We start from the raw sequence: 21923 nt of genomic DNA, 5'->3' as shown, positions 1-21923 counted from the left end.
AAGGTAAACCACATTACAAATATCTAGTACATATTAGTTTGTGAGATTGAGGGATAGTTTTGGGTTCTACTAATTGGAGGGCTTCTAATTTGAAGTCATGAATGTTCATCCATTAATGGAAAGCTCAAGAACTAACAAGAAGGAGATCTTGTTGGTGCCCATATGATGACCGAAATTATCATAGTAAGGAACATGATTTCTTCTCTTACCTTTTTAGTTTGCATGCATAAGATCTAGAATTTATTTTATGACTAAATAAATTTGAAACATATAAGAATATGTTAAGTCATGAGATATAGATTTCTAACACCGGATTCGTTAACGGTCCCAAAATTTCAAAAATTCAGCTCATGAAGGACGGGCGAATTCGGACCAAGACGCCCGGGTTGCCTGAAGACGGGCAGATTCTCTTGAAAACGCTCGGATTCTTCCCCTTTTAACCGGATTTAGTTCCATCCATGCACTTGCATATCCCTTGTCATTTTTCATTCTTCAAAATCCCGTGTTCTTCATTGTGGGGGCACTACTAAGGCATGAATAGCCTAGGCAATTGCTATCCCCACACTAAGCTAAAGCACTACACATCAATTGAAATCATTAGTCCCTCCCTCACTTATCTCAAAAATGATAATTATCTTGATCAAGGCACAAAAATCCAAAAATGACAAAAATGCAATTCAAGAATTAAAATGCGAGTTAGGGAGTTAGAAATATTTACAAATGGTGGTTTAGGGAGGACTCCACCAAACTCTCATCCTTAGTGAGATGTCATGGGGGCATGTCCAAGGTGTTGTTGTTGTTGCTCAACACCTTGAAGAAGTAATCAAAAGCTTGTTCATTTTCGTGATAAAGATCTTCAATAGATCTTTGCCCTTGTTGTCGGTCTTGATCGATAGCATTGCCAATGTAGGGATTGAAAATCCCTTCAAATTCCTCGTCCCAAAGACCACACACTTCATCGACTTGATCACTAAAGATCTCTCGAGTTGATAGAGACAACTCTCCCATTTTCTTTTCTTGGCCAATGATGCCATCTTCTTCCTTGCTTGATTTTGATGAGCTTTTCAAGCTCTCTTTGTTACAATTCACTTGCTCTTTGAATGGGGCATCTTCAATTTTCTTCTTCCATTGGAGTACCGACTTCTTCCTATCATCCTTCCGGCTATAATGATCAATCATAAAACATGGTTCATGCAAACGGGGAGCTTTCATGGTCTTGTCAAGATTGAAAGTTATACTCTCATCTCCCACTTCTAGAGTGAGCTCTCCATGTTTCACATCAATCACCGCACCCCGCGGTGTGTAAGAAAGATCTTCCTAGAATGATTGGAATGTTGGAATCTTCTTCCATATCAACAATGACAAAGTCCACCGGGATGAAAAATTTCCCAATTCGTACGGGAACATCTTCCCATATCCCTAATGAAGTCTTCGTCGATCTATCGGCCATTTGGATTGTGATATTGGTGCATTTAAGCTCTCCCATCCCCTACCTTTTACTCACCGAATACGGCATAACACTCACACTAGCCCCTAGATCACATAAGGCTTTGTTGATCGTGGTGTCGCCAATGGTACACGGTATTGAGAAGCTTCCCGGATCCTTGAGTTTTGGAGGTGAACTCCCTTGAAGTATTGCACTACTCACCTTAGTGAAGGCGATAGTCTCAAGCTTCCGGATCGACTTCTTCTTTGTGAGGATGTCTTTCATGTATTTCGCATAGGCCGGCACGTGATTGATTAATTCCGTGAATGTATTTGAGACTTCCAAATTCTTCACAATTTCCATAAATTTTCCAAGTTGGTCATTAAATTTGGGCTTGGGTTGACGACTTGGAAAAGGAAGTCTAATCACAATGGGCTCCTTCTCCTTAACCTTGTCTTCATTGTTCTTTGAAATTTCTTCTTTTGATGATTCTCCATCTTTGGAGTTTTGCACAATTTCTTCCTTGTCACTAGCTTCCACAACCTCATCCTCAACTTGCTTCTTCGGTGCTTCATACCTTGTACCACTTCTCAAGTGAATGGCATTAACCATTTCATGTCTTGGGGGATTACTTTGAGGTGGTAATTGCCCCTTTTGTCTTTGTGAGCTTGAAGATGCTAGTTGAGTCAATTAGGTTTCCAACATTTTGGTGTGAGCTAGGATGTTGTTGATGGTGGTTTCCTTTGCTTGACTATCTTTTTGCATTTGAGTGAAAAATTCTTTTTGATTCTTTTGCATGTGAAGGTCCGCTTTTTGAAAATCAAAACCTTGGTCATTTTGTTGATTATATGGAGATTGATTTTGGTAATCTTGGTTTTGGTTGTAAAAGGGTCTTTGATTTTGGTTTCTCATGGGAGGTGGGGTGTATGTTGTTTGAGGGATTTGAACATTTTCGCTTTTGTATGAGAGATTTGGATAGAATTTGGTGCTTTCATTGTAATAGTTTGATTAAGGGGTACCACTCTTGTATGCTTGAAAAGCATTCACTTGTTCATTTGTTCCCCTACATTCACTTGGGTCATGTCCCAAAGTTCCACAATTCTCACATATCCCACTTGGGATTGATGAATTTGCCGTCATGGCATTAACATGATGCTTTGGTGATTTTGAGACTTCTTCAAGTCTAGCCATAGCCTTTTCAAACTTCAAATTGATGGTATCAATGTGAGCACTAAGTTGAGCACCCAATTGAGTAACGGAGTCCACTTCATGCTTTCCTGCTCTAGTAGCCTTGCGAGGTCTACTATATTGTGAGTTATGGACCGCCATTTCCTCAATTTTGTTCCAAGTTTGATTGTCATCAACTTCGGTGAACATTACATTTGATCCCATGTTGACAATGTTCTTTGAATCTTCATATAGACCGTTCCAAAATTGTTGTACCAAGAACCACTCGCTAAGTCCATGGTGAGGACATGAGCGACAAATTCCTTTAAACCGCTCCCAAGCTTCATACAAAGATTCTTCATTCCTTTGCTTAAAACCCGTAATTTGAGCTCTTAGCATGTTACTCTTTTCCGGTGGGTAGAACTTTTTGTAGAAAGCTAGAGCCAACTTTTTCCAAGAATCAATTCTGAGAGTGGCCTTATCAAGGCCCTTCAACCATTATTTTGCGGTGCCAATTAGAGAAAAAGGAAATAGGACCCATCGAATTTGGTCTTGAGTTACACCGGTTTGAGAAATCGCATCACAATAGTCACAAAAGGTCTCCATATGAGAATGAGGGTCTTCACTAGGCATCCCCCCAAATTGGCTTCTTTCGACTAATTGGATAAATGCGGATTTGGCAATGAAATTTCCGGTTAGATGTTGTGGAAAGCCCACTCCCTCCCTAAGCAAACCCACGGCCAAACCGAGAGGAACAAAAGGAGAGCTCCTCTCCTTTTGACCTAATTTCATTCATTTTGCAAAAAAATTAGGTTTTGGAGGCATTCTCTCTGAAACCTAGATCTCACATCGAAAACCTCACAAAAACTCTCTCAATATTGCAAGGCAATTAGAGAGTACTTTCTAGCACAAGGGGCATAGTCTCAGACGGTCTTGGGTGCAACGATTAGGAGGAAATCTATATTGATTTCTGTTCTTAGGCCGTATTCACAAAGGACCCGAGGTTGATTCTTATACCTTTATCGTTTCTCTTGTATTTTTCGTTTATGACAATATTCACATGTTAAAATTGCGTTATAGTCCTAAATTTTAAGGGTTTTATACGGATATTTCCCTACAAGTGGTATCAGAGCGAGGCCACGTAAATTTTTCATTGTGATTTTCATAAAACGATTTGAAACGATCTTGTTTTGCCTTGAAAACCGTGCCATGTATACACGGTTGTTGTTTAATAAATAAAAAAAAAAAAAACCGTGCGGAATTTTATTTTTTTCACGGCTGTTTTTATTTTTTTTGCATTGGAAGCCGTGCCTCACGGCTTACTGCTGATCAGACGATAGTATCGTTTTGCATTCGTTTTGTCCTTGCATATTGTTTTTGTAATCGATTTTTCATTGCAATATGTTAAAGTTTTATCAATTGTAGATTCAATTCTATACGGATTAGGTTAAATTGCAATTGGTTTTTGTCAAATCGATTTTGTTTGGCCTGGTATTGCTCACGGCATGAGCCATTGAAAAAAAAAAAAAAAATTTGTTTGGGCAGCACTCGGTTAGGCCGTGAGAAAAAGAAAAAAAAAATTATGTTTTTTGTTTTTTTGCTCTCGGCAATTGCAGCTAAAATAAAAAAAAAAAAAATTCGGTATTTTTGGCCATAACATGTACATTATACGGATGTGGTACACTCGCTTGATAGTGAAACGGTTCACTCACGTACCATTTAGTTATTTTAAAGCAATTTAAAGTAACGGATTATCATGAATTAAAATTAAGTTGATAGAAGCGGTTTTGTCACATAATTTTAATCGCTAAAAGGTGGTTTGGATAAATTTAACATAATTACGAAATTATGTCACGAATAAATTTTGTTTTTAGTTTATGCATTTTTATTTATTTATCGTTACTTTTGAATGCCATGAATATTTTTTTTTTTTTACGTATTTAATTTTACAAACGGTTGTAACTTAGTGTGGCCTTAGTAGAACGTGTTACCGTAATGATGGAACACGGTCTTGGTTGTATTTTGAGATCTCGCATCTCCGTTTTGATTTTTCCTTGTAATTACAGTTTTAATTTAGAATGTAAATAGGTTTATATTTTGTAAATTTTAAATTGTAATTTTGAGAAGACCAAAGATGGAGATCGGATGCTCACTCCCGCTGCATGGACAAAGATGGAACATCATGACAAGCTTCTCGGGTCCAACGGTGGATTCCAAAGTTGTATTATGTTCTTTTTACTAGGATAGGCCACACTAGGATTTTTATTTACGTATTGCTTTTTTATTTATGTTTTCATCGTAACGATAGTTTGCATTATATTCCGCCTAAAACCAAACCACCTAATAATTGCATGAAAACTGACTCATATAGAGGTCACGCGTTAGTTTTCTTTGATATACAGATATCACACTTTTTTACTTAAGCCATCACCTAAGTTAATTCATTCACGTAATGCTAGTTTTTCGTTCACTTAAAATGAATTAAAACTAAGTTGATGAGATCTTCCTCGTATAAACCAAAAATTGAGAATAGTCTTTATAGGTCAAACTCCAATGAATTCCTTCTTCGTCGGTAGGCATAATATGACCCCTTCTACGTCGGGTAAGTTGGAACTGATTGACCTATGTTATCTCAACACTATGGTCACTCGTACGATCCTGTGATTATGGTGGACTATAGATAGAATTTACGGAAATCTATCGACCAAGAGTTCTAACGGTAGAACTAGCTAAACAGTTGGCTTATCAATTTATGGAAATTGAGTCGTGGGATCACTTGTATTATTATTGAGGGAGATCAATTATGCAAGTGCAATGAGTCTACACGTTAAAATGAATTTTAATAGACTTAAATCACCTCGATGAGTTGCTTATTTCGTTTTGTTTTTCCTTTCTTTTTCAGTGTAGATCACGATCACTTAAACTGCTAATAACAAAATGGCTGGCCGTGCTGACGACCCAATGCCATGTGCCACATTGGACCGTGTGTCCTGGCTTCGGATCTTCATGAATCGATGAATCGTCTACTCGATCAAGAATGATGGATCAAACTTCGCGGAATGGGAGGCGGCATTACGGAATGCTGCCATTGCTGACGGGAAGCTCAAATATCCGGGTTGAGCCCATCCTATCAAACCCAGGCCCCACGGTGGAGCTAACGAGATCGCCACGTATAGCGATTTCGTCATGGAAGCGGGTGCGATTAAAAACGTACTCATTTTTGCAATGGATTCCAATTTGCAGAAACGCTTCATAGCCCAAGGTGCAAACAAGATTTTCACCACGCTCACTAAGAAATTCTCGAAAGCACCGAGAATCGTGACCTATGAGCATACCTGTCGCTTCTTTGAGGCGAAACTCCAGAAGGGCCAACCGGTTAGCCCACACATTCTCAGCATGATTGAGAATGTCGAGAAACTGGAGGCGCTTGATTGTAAAATCAGCAAGAACATTGTGATTGACCGCATGCTTCATTCACTCCACGATGGTTTTGCGCTCTTTAGAGCCAATTACTATATGAATGATTTGAAGAAAAGTCCTCACGCACTACACTCCGTTCTCGTACAGACCGAAAAGGACATGAAGTTTAGTGGGAGCCTGAAACAGGATGTTCTCGTTGTGTCAAACAAGGGCAAGGGTAAGGGCAAAGCTCAGGCAGACCTAGCAGTAGGTAAACCGAAGTTTAAGAAGTCGGAATCAGGTAAGAGTGGGCCTAGTGAGTCGAGCACCTCATCAGGCGCGACAAAGAGTAAGACTGGTAACATGGAATGCCATCATTGCCACAAGACTGGGCATTGGAGGCGTACATGTCCTGTATACCATGAGGTCATAAAGGCAGGTCGCGTTAATCCTATTGGTATGTCTTCTTCTTCTTCTTCTTCTTTTATTCATATGATTGAGATTAACCACGCAAGTTACGGAACTTGGGTACTAGATACTGGTTGTGGTTCTCATCTGTGTAATCATGTGCAGGGCCTCCAAAACATCGAACCCCTCGTAAAGGGTGAGGTTGACCTGCGTGTCGGGAATAGAGCGCGAGTGGCTGCCGTCTCGAGGGGAACATATGTGATCCAGCTTCCTAGCGGATTTGAGTTATTTTTATATAACTGCTATTATGTACCCAGTCTTTCTAAAAACATTATTTCAGTTTCTGCACTTGACAAACTATTGCACGTAATGAATAAGAAGTTAAAGGTTGGTGACAAAGATCAAACATATCTATGGCACTGCCGTATGGGACACATTAATGAGAAACGCGTTAAACAGCTCATACAGAATGGAGCTATCTCGGCCTTTGATTTTCAATCATTTGGCAGGTGTGAATCATGTATCATTGGCAAGATGACTCGAATTTCCTTCAAAGGTGTTAGAATGCGCGCTGCTGACCTATTAGGACTCATACATACGGATGTGTGTGGACCTATGTCAATCACCGCACGAGAAGGCTATAGGTATTTCATCACTTTCACGGACGATTTAAGTAGATATGGCTATGTCTACTTAATGAAGCACAAAAGTGAATCCTTTGAGAAATTCAAAGAATACCAGAATCGGGTACAGAACCAACTGGGTAGAAAGATTAAAACACTACGATCAGACCGTGGTGGCGAGTATCTTTCTCACGAGTTTGATCAACACCTTAAGGACTGTGGGATTGCCTTACAGTTAACTCCACCTGGAACACCTCAGTTGAATGGTGTGTCCGAACCGAGAAATCGAACACTACTTGATATGGTTCGATCAATGATGAGTCACACCGTGTTGCCTGACTCATTGTGGGGTTATGCTCTTCTGTCAGCTGCTCTAATACTTAGCCGAAGTCCGTCTAAAGCTGTTGACAAGACTCCATATGAACTATGGAAGGGAACGGTCCCTAACTTGTCCTTTATACGGGTTTGGGGCTGCGAGGCTTATGTTAAGTGGAGACACGAGGATAAGCTCGGCCCGCGATCGGTCAAGACATACTTTATAGGTTATCCTAAAGGAACACTTGGTCATTACTTTTATTCGCCAACCGAACAACGTGTATTTGTTGCGGCCAGTGCGACATACTTAGAGAAGGAATTTCTCGAGAATGCAAAGAGTAATAGAACCTTCGAGCTGTCGGAGATTCCAGAACCAAATGCCGAGCAACCATTGGAGGAACCAGTTCCTTCAATCCCGGCTGCGGTTAATATTCCTGAGGAACCTAGGAGGTCGGGAAGAGTCTCTATTCCTCCGGACAGATACATTGGTATGGTCGAGGAACATGACATAGATGACATTTTACTCTTAACGAGTAGTGAACCCGTAACCTATAAAGGTGCCATGACTAGTTCCGACTCAAAGCTATGGCTTGAGGCCATGCAATCCGAGATGGACTCCATGTATGAGAACAACGTATGGGATCTTGTTGACTTACCTGCTAAGGTTCGTCCCCTTCAATGCAAATGGCTTTACAAGATAAAGCATTCTGTGGAAGGTCAACAAGATATCTATAAAGCACGACTAGTTGCTAAAGGTTTCACCCAAGTGCCAGGTTTGCACTACGATGAAATTTTTGCACTCGTAGTCATGCTGTGTTCCATTCGGATTATCTTAGCGATTGCCGCTTCTCATGACTATGAAATTTGGCAGATTGATGTGAAAACCGCCTTCTTAAACGGTTTTTTGGAGGAAGAGTTGTACATGCTACAACCCGAAGGTTTCATCGATCCTGAACATCCTAAGAAAGTGTGCAAGCTTAAGCGTTCTATTTATGGACTTAAGCAAGCTTCTCGGAGTTGGAATCATCGTTTCGACCAAGTGTTAAAAGAAAATGGATTTACTCGATCGGTCGAGGAACCATGTCTATATATCAAGTCGAGTGGGAGCAAGATTGTCTTCCTAATATTGTATGTTGATGACATACTCCTGATTGGGAATGACATACCTCTCTTAACTTCGGTAAAAGTATGGTTGAAGAACCATTTCCAGATGAAAGATCTGGGTGAGGCACAAAGAATTTTGGGCATCCGTATCTATCGAGATAGATCACGTCGGATATTATCTCTCAGTCAGGAGTCTTACATAGACAAGATCCTAGAGAGATTCAGCATGACTAACTCCAAAAAGGGGTTTCTTCCTATGGCTCCAGGGGTGCATTTGAGCAAGTCTCAGGCACCAGAGACACCGGAAGAGAAAGAGCGCATGACACGGATTCCTTATGCCTCGGCAATAGGATCAATCATGTATGCCATGATATGCACACGTCCGGACGTGGCATATGCATTGAGTATGACAAGTCGATTCCAACAGCATCTAGGTGAATCACATTGGATGGTTGTCAAGAACATTCTTAAGTACCTACGGAGGACTAAAGATTGGGCATTGACTTATGGAGGCAAACAAAAGCTATGCGCAACCGGTTACGCAGATGCTAGCTTCCAAACGGATCGAGATGACTCGAAATCTCAGTCTTGATTCGTTTTTACTCTTAATGGCGCTGCAGTCAGCTGGAAGAGTTCCAAACAAAGTGTTACAGCAGATTCTACGACTGAGTCCGAGTACTATGCCGCGTCTGAAGCTGCAAAGGAAGCGATGTGGATGCGTCAGTTCTTACATGGACTATCTGTAGTGCCTTGTTCGAATGACCCGATCACCATCTATTGCGACAATAGAGGTGCCATCTTCCAAGCTAAGGAGCCTAAGTCTAGCAACAAGTCTAGACATGTACAACGAAAAGCTCATCTAATCCGAGATTACGTGGAGCAAAAGGAGGTAGTGATAGAAAAGATTGCTACAGATGATAATATAGCAGATCCTCTCACTAAACCATTACGACAAGATAAGCATGAAGGGCATGTTAATTCCATGGGAATTAAACGTGTTCCTGAGTTGTAGTACTCTTTTATGGATTAGATTCATTCTCTTTTGTACTCTATACGACATCATCGTATTGATATTTATATATTTTGTTTTTCATGTGGATTTGTACGACAATTTTGAACACCACAAAGTGAACTGAACAAACATTATATTTTTGGTCCTTAATTGCCCACGTGAGCTGATAACTCTGGCAATTATTTTGTGACGTTGGTTGATGGTGGGTTCAACGAGCCATAAGTCAAACGGTTGACTAACCAATCACAAAGGCGAGTTATACGGATATCTCGTAGGACACAATAGTGACAACGACGTGGAGTCCTAAATGTTTTATAACATTCGGTGCCAGGTCGTGCATAGGACCTCCATTGTGATCCTAAGAGTCGATTCTTTTGACTATCGACTGTCTCTTGAGACTAAGGCAGATTTTGGGTGACTTTGGTTTCTTTCTCACGGTCATCCGTAACAGGGGGTCAAGTAGATTGCTTCTGGGTCATTTCATGCTGTTCTTAGATCGGCAGGAGTCGAGTTGAAGGAAATATTTAGCCTTTATCAGGTACTCGATATTTCTCAGGGCCACTCGAGGAGCTGTAACTGAAATGCATGTCCATGCTCGAATGCGGATTCGTTTTCTCAGTTAAGTTACTCTCTAGTCGGGGAAACCACTCTTGATACAGATTGATTGTAAAATACGACCTTTGCGGATCAGGATCTGCAAATTGTTTTACATTGAGTGGGAGAAATTTTAAATGAATATGAGAATCGGTTATCGCACATACACTTGTACGGACAAGTGGGATTTTGTTGGAGCCGGTGTCCTCCGGTTAGTGCGGATAACGTTATTGCACGTACACTTGTACGGACAAGTGGGAGCTTGTTGGGGCTGGTGTCCTATACAGTTAGTGCAATGACATATAAATCTCTAAAAGGATCAAAGGGTATACTTTTGTATTATTATCAGTTGGTCCACGTTTATCAATAACGGTTGGCTTGCTAGATAAGTTTGACGTTATTGTCATACAGATGGCGGTGATCAACTGGTCCCTAAAAGTCCTATAGGACACGTTTGAGAGATGTGACGGTATGAAAATACAGTCATGTTGATGCCTAATATGACTAAGCAGTTAGTCGGAGTTATTGACTAATAACTAGTCAAACGCGATGTGAGATAATTATTTAATATGGATTAAATAATAATGGCTAAGACGAATTAAGTGGTTAATTCGTACATTGAATATAAACGATTATATTTAATTGGTGTATATTGAATTAATTATACAATATTGTCTTTGTCGGACAAGTATTAATATGTCGACTAATCCATGTTACTAGTCGATTTTTAATAACCGATAACCGATGACGATTTATAATAAAATCCCGTCATATACATTTTAGCATTTTGAGTCGGACCACGAGTTTAATAAGGAGGAAGTGGAAAGCCCACTCCCTCCCTAAGCAAACCCACGGCCAAACCGAGAGGAACAAAAGAAGAGCTTCTCTCCTTTTGACCTAATTTCATTCATTTTGCAATAAAAATAGGTTTTGGAGGCATTCTCTCTAAAACCTAGATCTCACATCAAAAACCTCACCAAAACTCTCTCAATATTGCAAGGCAATTAGAGAGTACTTTCTAGCACAAGGGGCATAGTCTCAGACGGTCTTGGGTGCAACGATTAGGAGGAAATCTATATTGATTTCTGTTCTTAGGCCGTATTCACAAAGGACCCGAGGTTGATTCTTATACCTTTATCATTTCTCTTGTATTTTTCGTTTATGACAATATTCACATGTTAAAATTGCGTTATAGTCCTAAATTTTAAGGGTTTTATACGGATATTTCCCTACAGCTACCCCTCTAGCTGTGAGGCCTCCACTGCCCGGGCACGGGCAGTCTGCTTCTGGGATCCTCCGGTTCCCAAACTTGTGCCTGCTTCTAGCCGAGCCATGTTTGCTTCTGCTTCGATCCCAGCATATGGAGCCGTCCCTGCTTCTGGAGCTGCTCCTGCTTCCAAACCCACTCCTGCTACTGGGGTTATTGTTCTTACACTTCCGGATGATTTTGGAAGGGCTAAGTCTGCGAGTAATCTGGACTTGATGAACTAGATGTTACTTCCTGCTCCTAGGTCTGCGTTGGATAGCAGGGTCTTACATGATTTGGTGGATCGTGCAGCGGAGCACTCTTTTGAGGTAAACGGATTCTGATTGTTCCAATTTTTTTTCTTAATTTTTTTTTAACACTCTGCTTTGGTGTGACAGTCCTTCCAGATGGCTCTGTATCTGCGGAAAAAGGTACCTCGTCTGGAAGCAGAGAATGCTAACTTCCCGAAGTAGACGAAAGAAGCCAATGAGGGCATGCTTAAAATTCAAGCTGATTTGGACAAGTCCCAGTCCTTTGTTGGAGGAGGCCGCTCGAAGCGTTGCTGCACGCTCTTTCGCCGAAGGGCGGATTTCTGGTGCTGAAAAGGTTGCTGCTGACGCTGAGAAACGCGCTTTAGAAGCTGAGAGACGTGCCTCTGAGGCTGAGAAGCGTGCTTCTGATGCGGAGGCTCGTGTTTCTCAGATCCAGGAAGAGAAGGCTTCTGATGTGCAGGGGTTGAAAGAGACTTTGGCAAATGCTTTGTCCTATGCTGCTCTGGAGACGAAGATCAAGTGTATAAAGGCATTCCAGAATGGTGAGCATTCGGCTTGGGACTTAGGAGCTGAAGAGGAGAAGCTTGCTGTTGCTTTCCCTGATGGTCTGAACCTGGATGTGCTAGCTGGCTTAGTGGAACCTGGTGTTGCTTTTGCTGGTGATCCAGATGCTGAGGAAGAGGTGAATTCTCCTGCTCTGGACACTCAGGCAGCTGTTTCTGAAGCTGTGGAGCATATTGATATAGATTAGCTTTTACTGCATCTGAAAGACTCTTATTATGTTTAGCTAGTTTCTGGCCCTGCGGGGCGTAGCATTTTATTTTGAACAGTTTAATGTGTTTTGGTCTGGTTCTGATACCAGACGTACTTTGCTTTTGAAACTTAAGTATTTTTTGGTGGACATCTTTTTGTGTCGTACCGTTTCTGGTGCTTTGATTTGTGCATGCACGTCATTTGTTTGGCCATCGCTGTTAGATTGCTGGCTAAGGGGTCTAGTATGCCCACTCGTCCAGAGGAGCCAGGCTTGCGTGGGTGCTAATGCATCACGGGAGGCTGGTTGTCCCGGTTGTACGTGCTTAGCCACGGACACACGCCTTCTGTAATGAATACGGACTGTGCCAGATTAGTTTGCATTTTATTCACTTGGCTTATTTGAAATAAAAAGAATTCTATACTTAAAACATTCAAAGTGGTTTTACAACTTAAAATTTGTTAGAATTAAAATACGAACGAGGTTGTTTTTAGAACCAGAAATGTTGGATTCAGGAATAACATTTAGAACCAGAAAACATTCAGAGTCAGAAGATATTCAGATCCAGAAATATATTTAGGGATGAGAAAAGATTTTAGAAATAGAAAACTATTTAGAGCCAGAAAAATATTTGGAGAAATAAAAATACTTAGGGACAGAAAAATATTTAGAGCTAGGAAATATTTAAGGCAATATCTAGAACCTGGCTGAGCTGTATCTGGTAGGCCGAGTACCCAGTTGTTGACCATGCTGGTGACTTAAGTGAAATATTTTTTCAAGTGGGTGATATTCCAGGATCTGGGAACCATTTGCCCTTCCAAAGTCATGAGTCGGTAGGCTCCATTTCCAACTGCGCTCTCTACTTGGTATGGCTCCTCCCAGTTGTAGGCAAATTTTCATACTTGCTGGTTCTTGGTATTCTGGAAGACTTTCCTCAGGACCAGATCTCCTACCTACAGGCTTCTTACTTTTACATTCTTGTTATAGCTTCTAGCCATAGTTTGTCGGTAGGAAGCCATCCTGATCTGGGCGCTGGTTCTGAGTTCATCTATCGTGTCCAGACTGCTTGCCATTTCCACCTGATTTCGATCTTCTGTTATGCATCCATATCTGTGGGTTGGGACCCTAACTTCGGATGGAATGACTGCTTCTGCTACGAACACCAGGGTGAAGGGAGTTTGTCCCGTTGCAACCTTGGGTGTGGTTCTGTCAGCCCAGAGAACCAGAGGTAGCTCTTCTGCCCACTTGCCCCCAATCTCTTCCAGCTTCTTTTTCAGATTTTCAACGATAATCTTATTGCTGGATTCAGCTTGTCCGTTGGACTGGGGTTCCTCGGAGTAGATTTCTGCAACGAGATATTCCACCTAGCACAAAACGCTTCTGTCTTATTTCCAATGAATTGGGACCCATTATCACATATAATCTCAGATGGAATGCCAAACTTGCATATGATATTGCGTTTAATGAAAGATATCACCTGGGTTTCTGTAACCTGGGAGGATGATTCTGCTTCTATCCATTTGGAGAAGTAGTCCGTCATGGCGAGCATATAGACTTTGTTTCCTGGTGCTCTGGGTAGTGGTCCCACTATGTCCATTCCCCACTTCATGAAGGGCCATGGTGAGATAACCTGGTGCAGAGGCTCTGCATGCTGGTATCTAACGTGGGCGTGCCTCTGACAAGCGTCACATCTTTTTGCGAATTCTATGGCATCTTTGCGCATAGTGGGCCAGAAGTATTCCTGCCTCAGTGCCTTGTTGGACAGGCTTCTGTCCCCTGCATGTTTTCCACATTCTCTACTGTGGAGAGCATGCAAGACAGCCTGAGATTCTTCCCGATCCAGGCATCTGAGGTAGGATCCAGCGAGGGATTTCCTGAATAGAACACCATCAATTAGTATGAATCTAGATGCTTTCATTCTAAAGCTCCTTACCTCCTTTTTATCTGCTGGTAGGATATTATTCTGCAGCCAGTTTAAGTAAGGTTTCTTCTAGTTTGGAGTATTTTCTTCACAGCTGGTGCTGCATACCATTTCTGCTTCCTGCTGAGATTTTAGTGTTGATGGCTCCAGCACGTGGATAGTTGGTATCGTGGAGATGGTTCCTGCTTTGAAGGTTGCCCCCAGGGTGGCTAGTGCGTCTGCTTCTGCATTCTGGTCCCTGGGGATTAGCTTGATGTTGAACGCGACAAATCTGATTTTCAGCTCCTTTGCTACGTCTAGATATGCCATCATCCTGGGATCTTTGGCCTCATAGAAATCATTAAAATGGTTAACTATAAGCTTAGAATCACTGCAAACCTGAAGGTGTCTGATTTTCAGGTCCAGAGCCAGCTTCAGACCCAGGATCAATGCCTCATATTCTGCTTCGTTGTATGTGGCCTTGAATTCACATCGTACAACCTGGACTATAAGATCTCCCTGGGGTGACTTGAGGACCAGACCTACTCCTGCTCCCTTGGCATTTGAGGCTCCGTCCACATGTAGCTCCCACACTTGCTTTACTTTATCTTCTTCCTGACTCAGAATGTCCTGCTCTGCCTGGGTCCGAAGGGCTGGGCAGAAGTCAGACACGAAGTCTGCCAGAGCCTGAGGCTTTATGGCCGTACGGGGTTCAAACTTCAAGTCGTAACCGCTCAAGTCCACGGACCATTTAGCCATCCTCCCTGACAGTTCTTGTTTTCTCATGATAGTCTTGAGAGGATAATTAGTTATCAAAGAAATTGTATGAGACTCAAAGTAGGGACGCAATTTATGGGATGCAGTAACTAGTGCAAGGACAAGATTTTCTAGTGACGTGTACCTGGTCTCTGCTGAAAGCAGAGACTTACTGATGTAATATATTGGATGCTGTGATCCTTCCTGCTCTCGTACTAGTACTGCACTGACTGCTCCTTCTGTGACTGACAGATACAGGAACAATGGTTCTCCTGGCTCTGGCTTCGACAGGAGAGGTGGGGTGCTGAGATAACGCTTCAACTCCTGAAATGCTTTCTCGTGTTCATCTGTCCACTCAAATCTTTGGCTTTTTCTGAGCACATCATAAAATAGCCTGCATCTGTCCGAGGATCTGGATATGAATCTGTTTAAGGCTTCCACTCTTCCAGTCAGGCGCTGGACGTCTTTCGGTTTTTGCGGTGACTCCAGCTGCAGAATTGCTTTGATTTGTTCGGTGCGGGCCTCTATCCCCCTCTGGGTTACCATATACCCCAGGAATTTTCCACTGGATACTCCAAAGGTACACTTCGTAGGATTCAGCTTCATTTGGTATTTCCTAAGGGTACTGGAAGTTTCTACCAGGTGGTGGTGGTGTTGTGAGGCCTGCATCGATTTGACGACCATGTCGTCTATGTATACTTCCATAGTTTGGCCTATTTGCTCTTTAAACATCATGTTTACCAGCCTCTAATAGGTAGATCCTGCATTTTTCAGTCCAAAAGGCATGACATTATAACAATAGATACCTCTCTCAGATCTGAATGCCGTCTTGTTCTGGTCACTAGGGTGCATCTTTATCTGGTTATATCCGATTCAGGCATCTAGGAATGTTAGCATCTCGTGGCCAGCAGTAGTATCCACCATGGCATCTATGTGTGGTAGAGGAAATGGATCCTTTGGGCAAGCTTTATTTAAATCTGTGAAATCGACGCAGACCCTCCACTTGACATTCTTCTTCGGAACCACCACCACATTAGACAACCATTCTGGATATTTTATTTCACGAATCTTTCCTGCAGCAAGCAGGTTATCTACTTCCTGGTTTATGACCTTGTTTCTCTCAGAAGCAATTTTTCTTCTTTTCTGCTGCACAAGTTTATAGCTTAGGTCTACACTTAGCTTGTGAGTTATCACACTTTGGTCTATCCCTATCATATCATTTTGCGACCAAGCAAAACAATCCATGTTAGTTCTCAACAATTGAACGAGTTTGTCACGGATGTTACCTGTACATTCAGATCCAATGAGCACGGTTCGTTCTGGGTGCAGTGCGTCCAGGATGACTTCGTCTAGTTCTGCCTGTTGGGGCTCAATGTATTCGTCCTGGATGCACCGGCTCTGTAATTGCCATGCAGGCGGGCTGGTTGTTGACTTCAGAGCCACTTTATAGCAATCCTTGGCTTCTTCCTGGTCCCCACATATCTCTTGCACCACCCAGGGCGTTGGAAACTTCAGACACTGGTGGTATGTTGAGGGTATTGCCTTCATTTCGTTGATCCAGGGCCTGCCAAGGATTACATTGTAAGTAGAGGGCCCATCAATAACCAAATATCTTACCTGCTTATTAGCACCGCCTGCATAGGTTGGAATAACGATCTCTCCTAAGGAGTGCTTTGTTTCGCCACTGAAACCAACCAAGGGAACCTCCCTCTTTGATAGATCCTTCTCGGTTAATCCCATGCCTTTGAGCGCCTCTAGCATAATTAGGTTGACAGAGCTCCCGGTGTTGATACGTGCATTTTATATAGTCTTTTTAGCCTATTTTATGCACGTATTTCTATGCCTTTATCGTGGTTTATTGCTATGAAATGCCCCGAATATGCTACTTTGGGTTATTATGTCTTATTTGCAGGTATGGATCCGAAAGTAGTTAAATCAAGCTATTTACCGTCCGTTTAGCATGCATTTGGAGGAAGAGATAACTCGGAGCTTGGAAAGTGCTATTTTGAGATGCGCATTGGAGTAAGGAAGTTAGGCGAGCCAAGAGAGTGCTTCAATTTGCTAGTTCCTGCTTGTAAGAGCCATATCTCGAGTTCTACAACAGTTATTAAGGTGATTCCAGTTGGAGGTGAAAGCTTATCCTCTTAGCTTTCCAACGCCACCAACCACGCCCTATTTTTCCAAGTAACGAAGGAATGGCAGCCGTTTGAAGTTCAGTGCGCGAAGCAGGAATTACGCGCTGAGAAGTGCTCGATCGAGAACTATTTCTATTCGATCGAGAGCCCATTTGCTCGATCGAGAGCCACTTCTTCTCGATTGAGTGGTTTTAGGATGAATAAGTACTCGATCGACTATTTTTCCTTTCGATCGACCAGTTCCTTTTATGCCTTTGCTCGATCGAGTGATTTAGTTACTCGATCGAGTGGATATTGCTGACGGGCTGGGCTTTTTAGTTATTTTCCGTCATTAGGTTTAATTATACTCCTATTTTCTTATAAATAGGAGTTAGGATGTCATTAGTTATCATCCAGGGATCAATATACGTTACTTTCTTCTGTCACTTTCCCTGTTACTTTTGTTCTTTTCATTTCCGGATCATTTATATCAGTAATTTCTTCTCTCCTTTCTCTCTTTTTATTTAATGTTTATTATTCCCTCTCCCTCTTTATTTATTGTTCTTATTTACTCCATGTCTAGCTAAATCTCCCTAGTATGTTAGGATTAGAGAAACCGTGGTAGCAATGTTTTAATTGACTTAAATAGGTTAGTCTTGCGATAGGAATTGTATTAGGCAATTTAATTGTTATCCGGTCGAATGAATGCATGCAGGAGACCATAAATCTAGTTAACCCCGACCTAGATCGAAAGATTGGAAGGGAAGACTTGCTTAATTACAATAGGGTATTGCAGTGAGGGCGAAAGTTAAGCTGTTTACGCTCTAGGGCGGTTTAAGGACCGAAAGGTGACGACCATAGCTCTTCTTATCAATAGTCTAATCGCCTTAGTATTCCCGATAGTATAAGATCTGATAGCTGCCACGATGGACCGACTCCTAGCATACTTCCTTCCTCTTACTGTTAATTCTCTTATTCATTTCTCTTCTTTAGCCTTTTTAGTTTAGTCAACACAATCAATTCAACCCACATTTGTGACATCAGACGGATAGAATAGACAAATAGATAGTACACCCCTCCCTGTGGAGATCGACCCTACTTACCGCTGACTTCTGTTAGTAGTACTTAGGTATTTTATTTTTGGTACGAAAAGACAGTACCAAATTTTGGCGCCGTTGCCGGGGAGGCAATCTATTTATTTATTTGTTTAATTTTATCTGTTTTTAGCCTCAGGGGATTTTTCCCTTGAGGCAGTTCTGATCTTTTTCCTTGAGTGCTGTTTTGATAGGCCTTACAGGTACTACCTAGAAAGTTCTAGGTGAAAGACAGTCAAAGGGAAGGCTTGAGTACCTTTGACCCATCACCGATGTCCCATTATATGGAACAAAGTAGGTGATCTCGCTACGGAGATGTGGTTCTCTTTGAGCACAATATAGCTGTAGTTGTGCCATCACATCCACCCTATCAATGGCCGCCGCAACAAGATCCTCCTGATATACAAGAAGAAGAGATTGCGGAGCTGAAATCCTTGATGGAAACACTTGCATTCCAAGCACAAGAATATGTCTCGCGAGTTGATAAGCTCGAGTCTGTAGTTGCTCAGTTAGCAGCTGAGATAGAGATCGAAGAAATCGCGGAGCTGACATGTTTAATGGGGATGCTTGTATCCCAAATGCAAGAGAGTGATAGATATATGGACGCTCGAATCCCTGAGCTGGAGTCACGCATCGCTCCGCCTAACACCGAGATGCAAGAAGAAGAGGTATACCTTCTTTGAGAGCGGTTTTTCCCTTGAGGAAACCGCGTTGCCCAATGCTGAGGACGACTTCTATGACTCCGACGACGAGTTTCTATCATATTTCACTGCCTCATGCGAAGATTTCAGCGCTGTACAGGAGGAATCACTCGATCGAGTGACTTATATTAGTCGATCGAGTGATTTTCCAGGAGAGACTGCTCGATCGAGTGAAATTGCTGCTCGATCGAGTGGAAATCAGGAGGAAACTGCTCGATCGAATGAAGATTCTACTCGATCGAGTAGTTTGGCCATTGGGAGCTTTGGTTCGTCATTTGGGCTTGATTTTGATGACGATTTTGACGATGATAACGGTTATGGTGAATCCCCTTTATTCAAGGCTGAGTTAGATGCGCTTGAGGCTGAGATTTACGGGACGGGTTCCACTGAGGGCGACAAAAGGACAACTGAGTCGGTAATTACTCCTAGCACGGAAGAGGTAATGAATTCTTTTATCTATGATTCCGTCGTTAAGAGTGATCAACCTGAGGTAGTAAACGGTAATTTCATTATTGTTTGTAATTTGCCTCGTCTTATTCATGCTTCCTTTTTCAAAGCTATACCCCCTCAAACGTGGACGCATAAATTAGCAATTTCTCACCATCCTTGTCATTTTAAATTCGTTAATCTGAATAAATACCCTACTTTATTGACAATTGCTCCTGCGCTCCTATATTTCGTGGATAAATTTAGGAGCGCTCATAGGAAATTTGTTAGACTTAAACGGTTTTATATTTTAATTTCCTATTCTGTTATTCCACTTTTGTGCTACTTATGCTTTTGTGTAGCACATGCGCAGATGTATGATTTAATGCTGCGCGCTTTGAGCTGTTTTGATTGTGATTAGTTTGAGTAGCTCGAAGAAAAAGAAGGTCGAGCTGGGACCTGATTGAAGCTAGCGCTACCCGGGAGGGAACCCGGCGATTTTATTTTGCTTTTATTTAATTTCAGTTGTAATAAATGGTTTTTATACCATAGACTATCTCAGTATGCTTGTTTTTGTCAGTTGCGGGCTGTTTTTCATTGCATTTTGCAGGAATACGCTGAGGATCACTCGATCGAGTACTTGTTGTACTCGATCGAGCACTTTTGCTGCCAAATCCATTCGATCGAGCATTTCCTCTACTCGATCGACCACCTGCAAAAGGAGAACCACTCGATCGACCTAGTTACCTTTCGATCGAGCAGTTTTTGAATGCCCAGTTCACTCGATCAGCTACTATTCCTCTTGATCGAGTGCTTTTGACTTGGATTAGCTTCCTGAGACGGTTTTCCGGACCCTCAGCAACCTCCCATGTTCATGGTCGGTTTGGGGAGGTCCCTTTATTCGCGCTATCTTGTGACTCTTTCCGCATTTACTCTCTTTCTCCTTTTAGTTTGCATTTCCTTTCCATGTTTTGGTACAATGGGGGCATTGTACGGTTTGGTTTGGGGAGGTTATGCATCCATATCTGTGTCTGCATTTTGTTTTCATTGCATTTCAGTAATCACGTTTAATTTTATGTTTGCATTGTTGTTTATTTTTGTTAAAATTCAAAAATTCCATAAAAATCAGAAAATTATTAAAAATTCAAAAAAATTTCACGTTTATTTTAACATATAGGTTGAGTCGGAACGGTAGATTTCAATGATGAAATTGCACTATAATTGTCTTTTTGCTTAAGCCTTGCATGAACTTTTATCTTTTAGCTTTGTCTTATTGCATATCTACGAGTTAATGTTTAATTTAGCTGAACGAATAGACTTGACCTGAAATTTTGGCAACCTACTTATAAATTCTAAGGAATTAGAGCCGTATAAACTGGTGTCATTTATGACCGGTTTCATGTGGAATTGTGAGTAGTTACTCCTTGCATAGCATGTATCATCAATTTGCACGTATATGAAATTCAATTGCTTTTTGCCTTCATACATTCGGGTTAGTGGTTGGTGTCACATGCAGGGAGGTGCTTACATTTCCCCTTTCTTTCATTTTTACCCATTTAACTCCACATTAGCCAAATTTGCCTTTTGACCCTGAGCTACATTCCAAATTTAGCCTGCCTTGTCAAGCTAGTTTAGATTGTTCTGCGGTATATTGTTTATTGTATCAAATGTTGGCGCATATTCTGTTGATTCGGAGTTGGTAATTTATGAAGAAAAGGAGGTTGATGAGAAAAAAAAAGACGTGAAAAAGAAATAGAAAAAAAAAAGAAAACGAAAATAAAAAGAAGAAAAATAATAAGTTGAAAATAAAAAAAAAAAAAAGAAAAGAAAAATGAGAAAAAAAATGGTTGACGGTTTCTGCTCCTATGCTTTATCATTATCATTTGAGGAGTATGTTTGGTTCGGTTTGGTGAGTTTTATGCCAAATGAAGGGCATTGTGTTTAGTTCATAATTGAGTTGGAAAGGGATATGTCTCATATGGTTCTGTTTAGGTACTAGCTTGATCACCTATACCTCCACATTCCCATAAATGTTTTGCCTTTTCTTACTCATTGCCTCACTTTACCATATTTTTGTAAGCCCTCGGCTGTGACAGGACCTTGTTTGGTTGGAATGTATGTACGGTAGCTAGAATTGTCTATCATATTAGTTGCATGCATGTTTATGTGGGTCGTAGTTTAGGTGAGCGACTATTTTTCTTTCTCTCTTACATATATATGTTCACCCTTTGCTTCATGAGAGAAGAGTGACCCGTGAGAGTCCGATTTTAAAGGTCTTGCAAGGTCGACGGTTCAGCTTTATTATAGACATCCTATAACTCGTTTGCATTTGACTATTTGCTATAAGTGTTAGTTTGCTTGCATTAAACTGGCTTAAGTGGGCATTCGTAGCTAGCTCTGAGTTATCTTTCCCGTTCCATTAGTTGCATTTTAGTTTACTCGGGGACGAGTAAAGGTTTGGTTTGGGGAGATTTGATACGTGCATTTTATATAGTCTTTTTAGCCTATTTTATGCACGTATTTCTATGCCTTTATCGTGGTTTATTGCTATGAAATGCCCCGAATATGCTACTTTGGGTTATTATGTCTTATTTGCAGGTATGGATCCGAAAGTA

At 41.4% G+C, this 21923-nt stretch overlaps 1 protein-coding gene and 1 non-coding gene across 2 annotated transcripts; one reads left to right on the top strand and one right to left on the bottom strand.

Moving 5' to 3' along the window:
* Nucleotides 1–2885: 2885 nt before the first annotated feature.
* LOC141645639 (small nucleolar RNA R71) lies at nucleotides 2886–2992 on the top strand. Its single transcript, XR_012545117.1, has one exon. It is a non-coding gene; the product is annotated as a small nucleolar RNA R71 (small nucleolar RNA).
* Nucleotides 2993–15846: 12854 nt separating this feature from the next.
* LOC141641003 (uncharacterized) lies at nucleotides 15847–16713 on the bottom strand. The gene is made up of 2 exons (XM_074449681.1): nucleotides 16260–16713; nucleotides 15847–16181 (listed from the first exon to the last, which is right to left on the bottom strand). The coding sequence occupies exons 1-2, from the start codon at nucleotides 16711–16713 to the stop codon at nucleotides 15847–15849; spliced, it is 789 nt and encodes a 262-aa protein (XP_074305782.1).
* Between the last annotated feature and the right edge of the window lie 5210 nt (nucleotides 16714–21923).

Source organism: Silene latifolia, chromosome 2 (genome assembly GCF_048544455.1).
Source record: "Silene latifolia isolate original U9 population chromosome 2, ASM4854445v1, whole genome shotgun sequence".
Lineage (NCBI taxonomy): Eukaryota > Viridiplantae > Streptophyta > Magnoliopsida > Caryophyllales > Caryophyllaceae > Silene > Silene latifolia.
The sequence above is the reverse complement of the archived record's forward strand: the minus strand, read 5'-3'. Positions and strand labels throughout refer to the sequence as shown.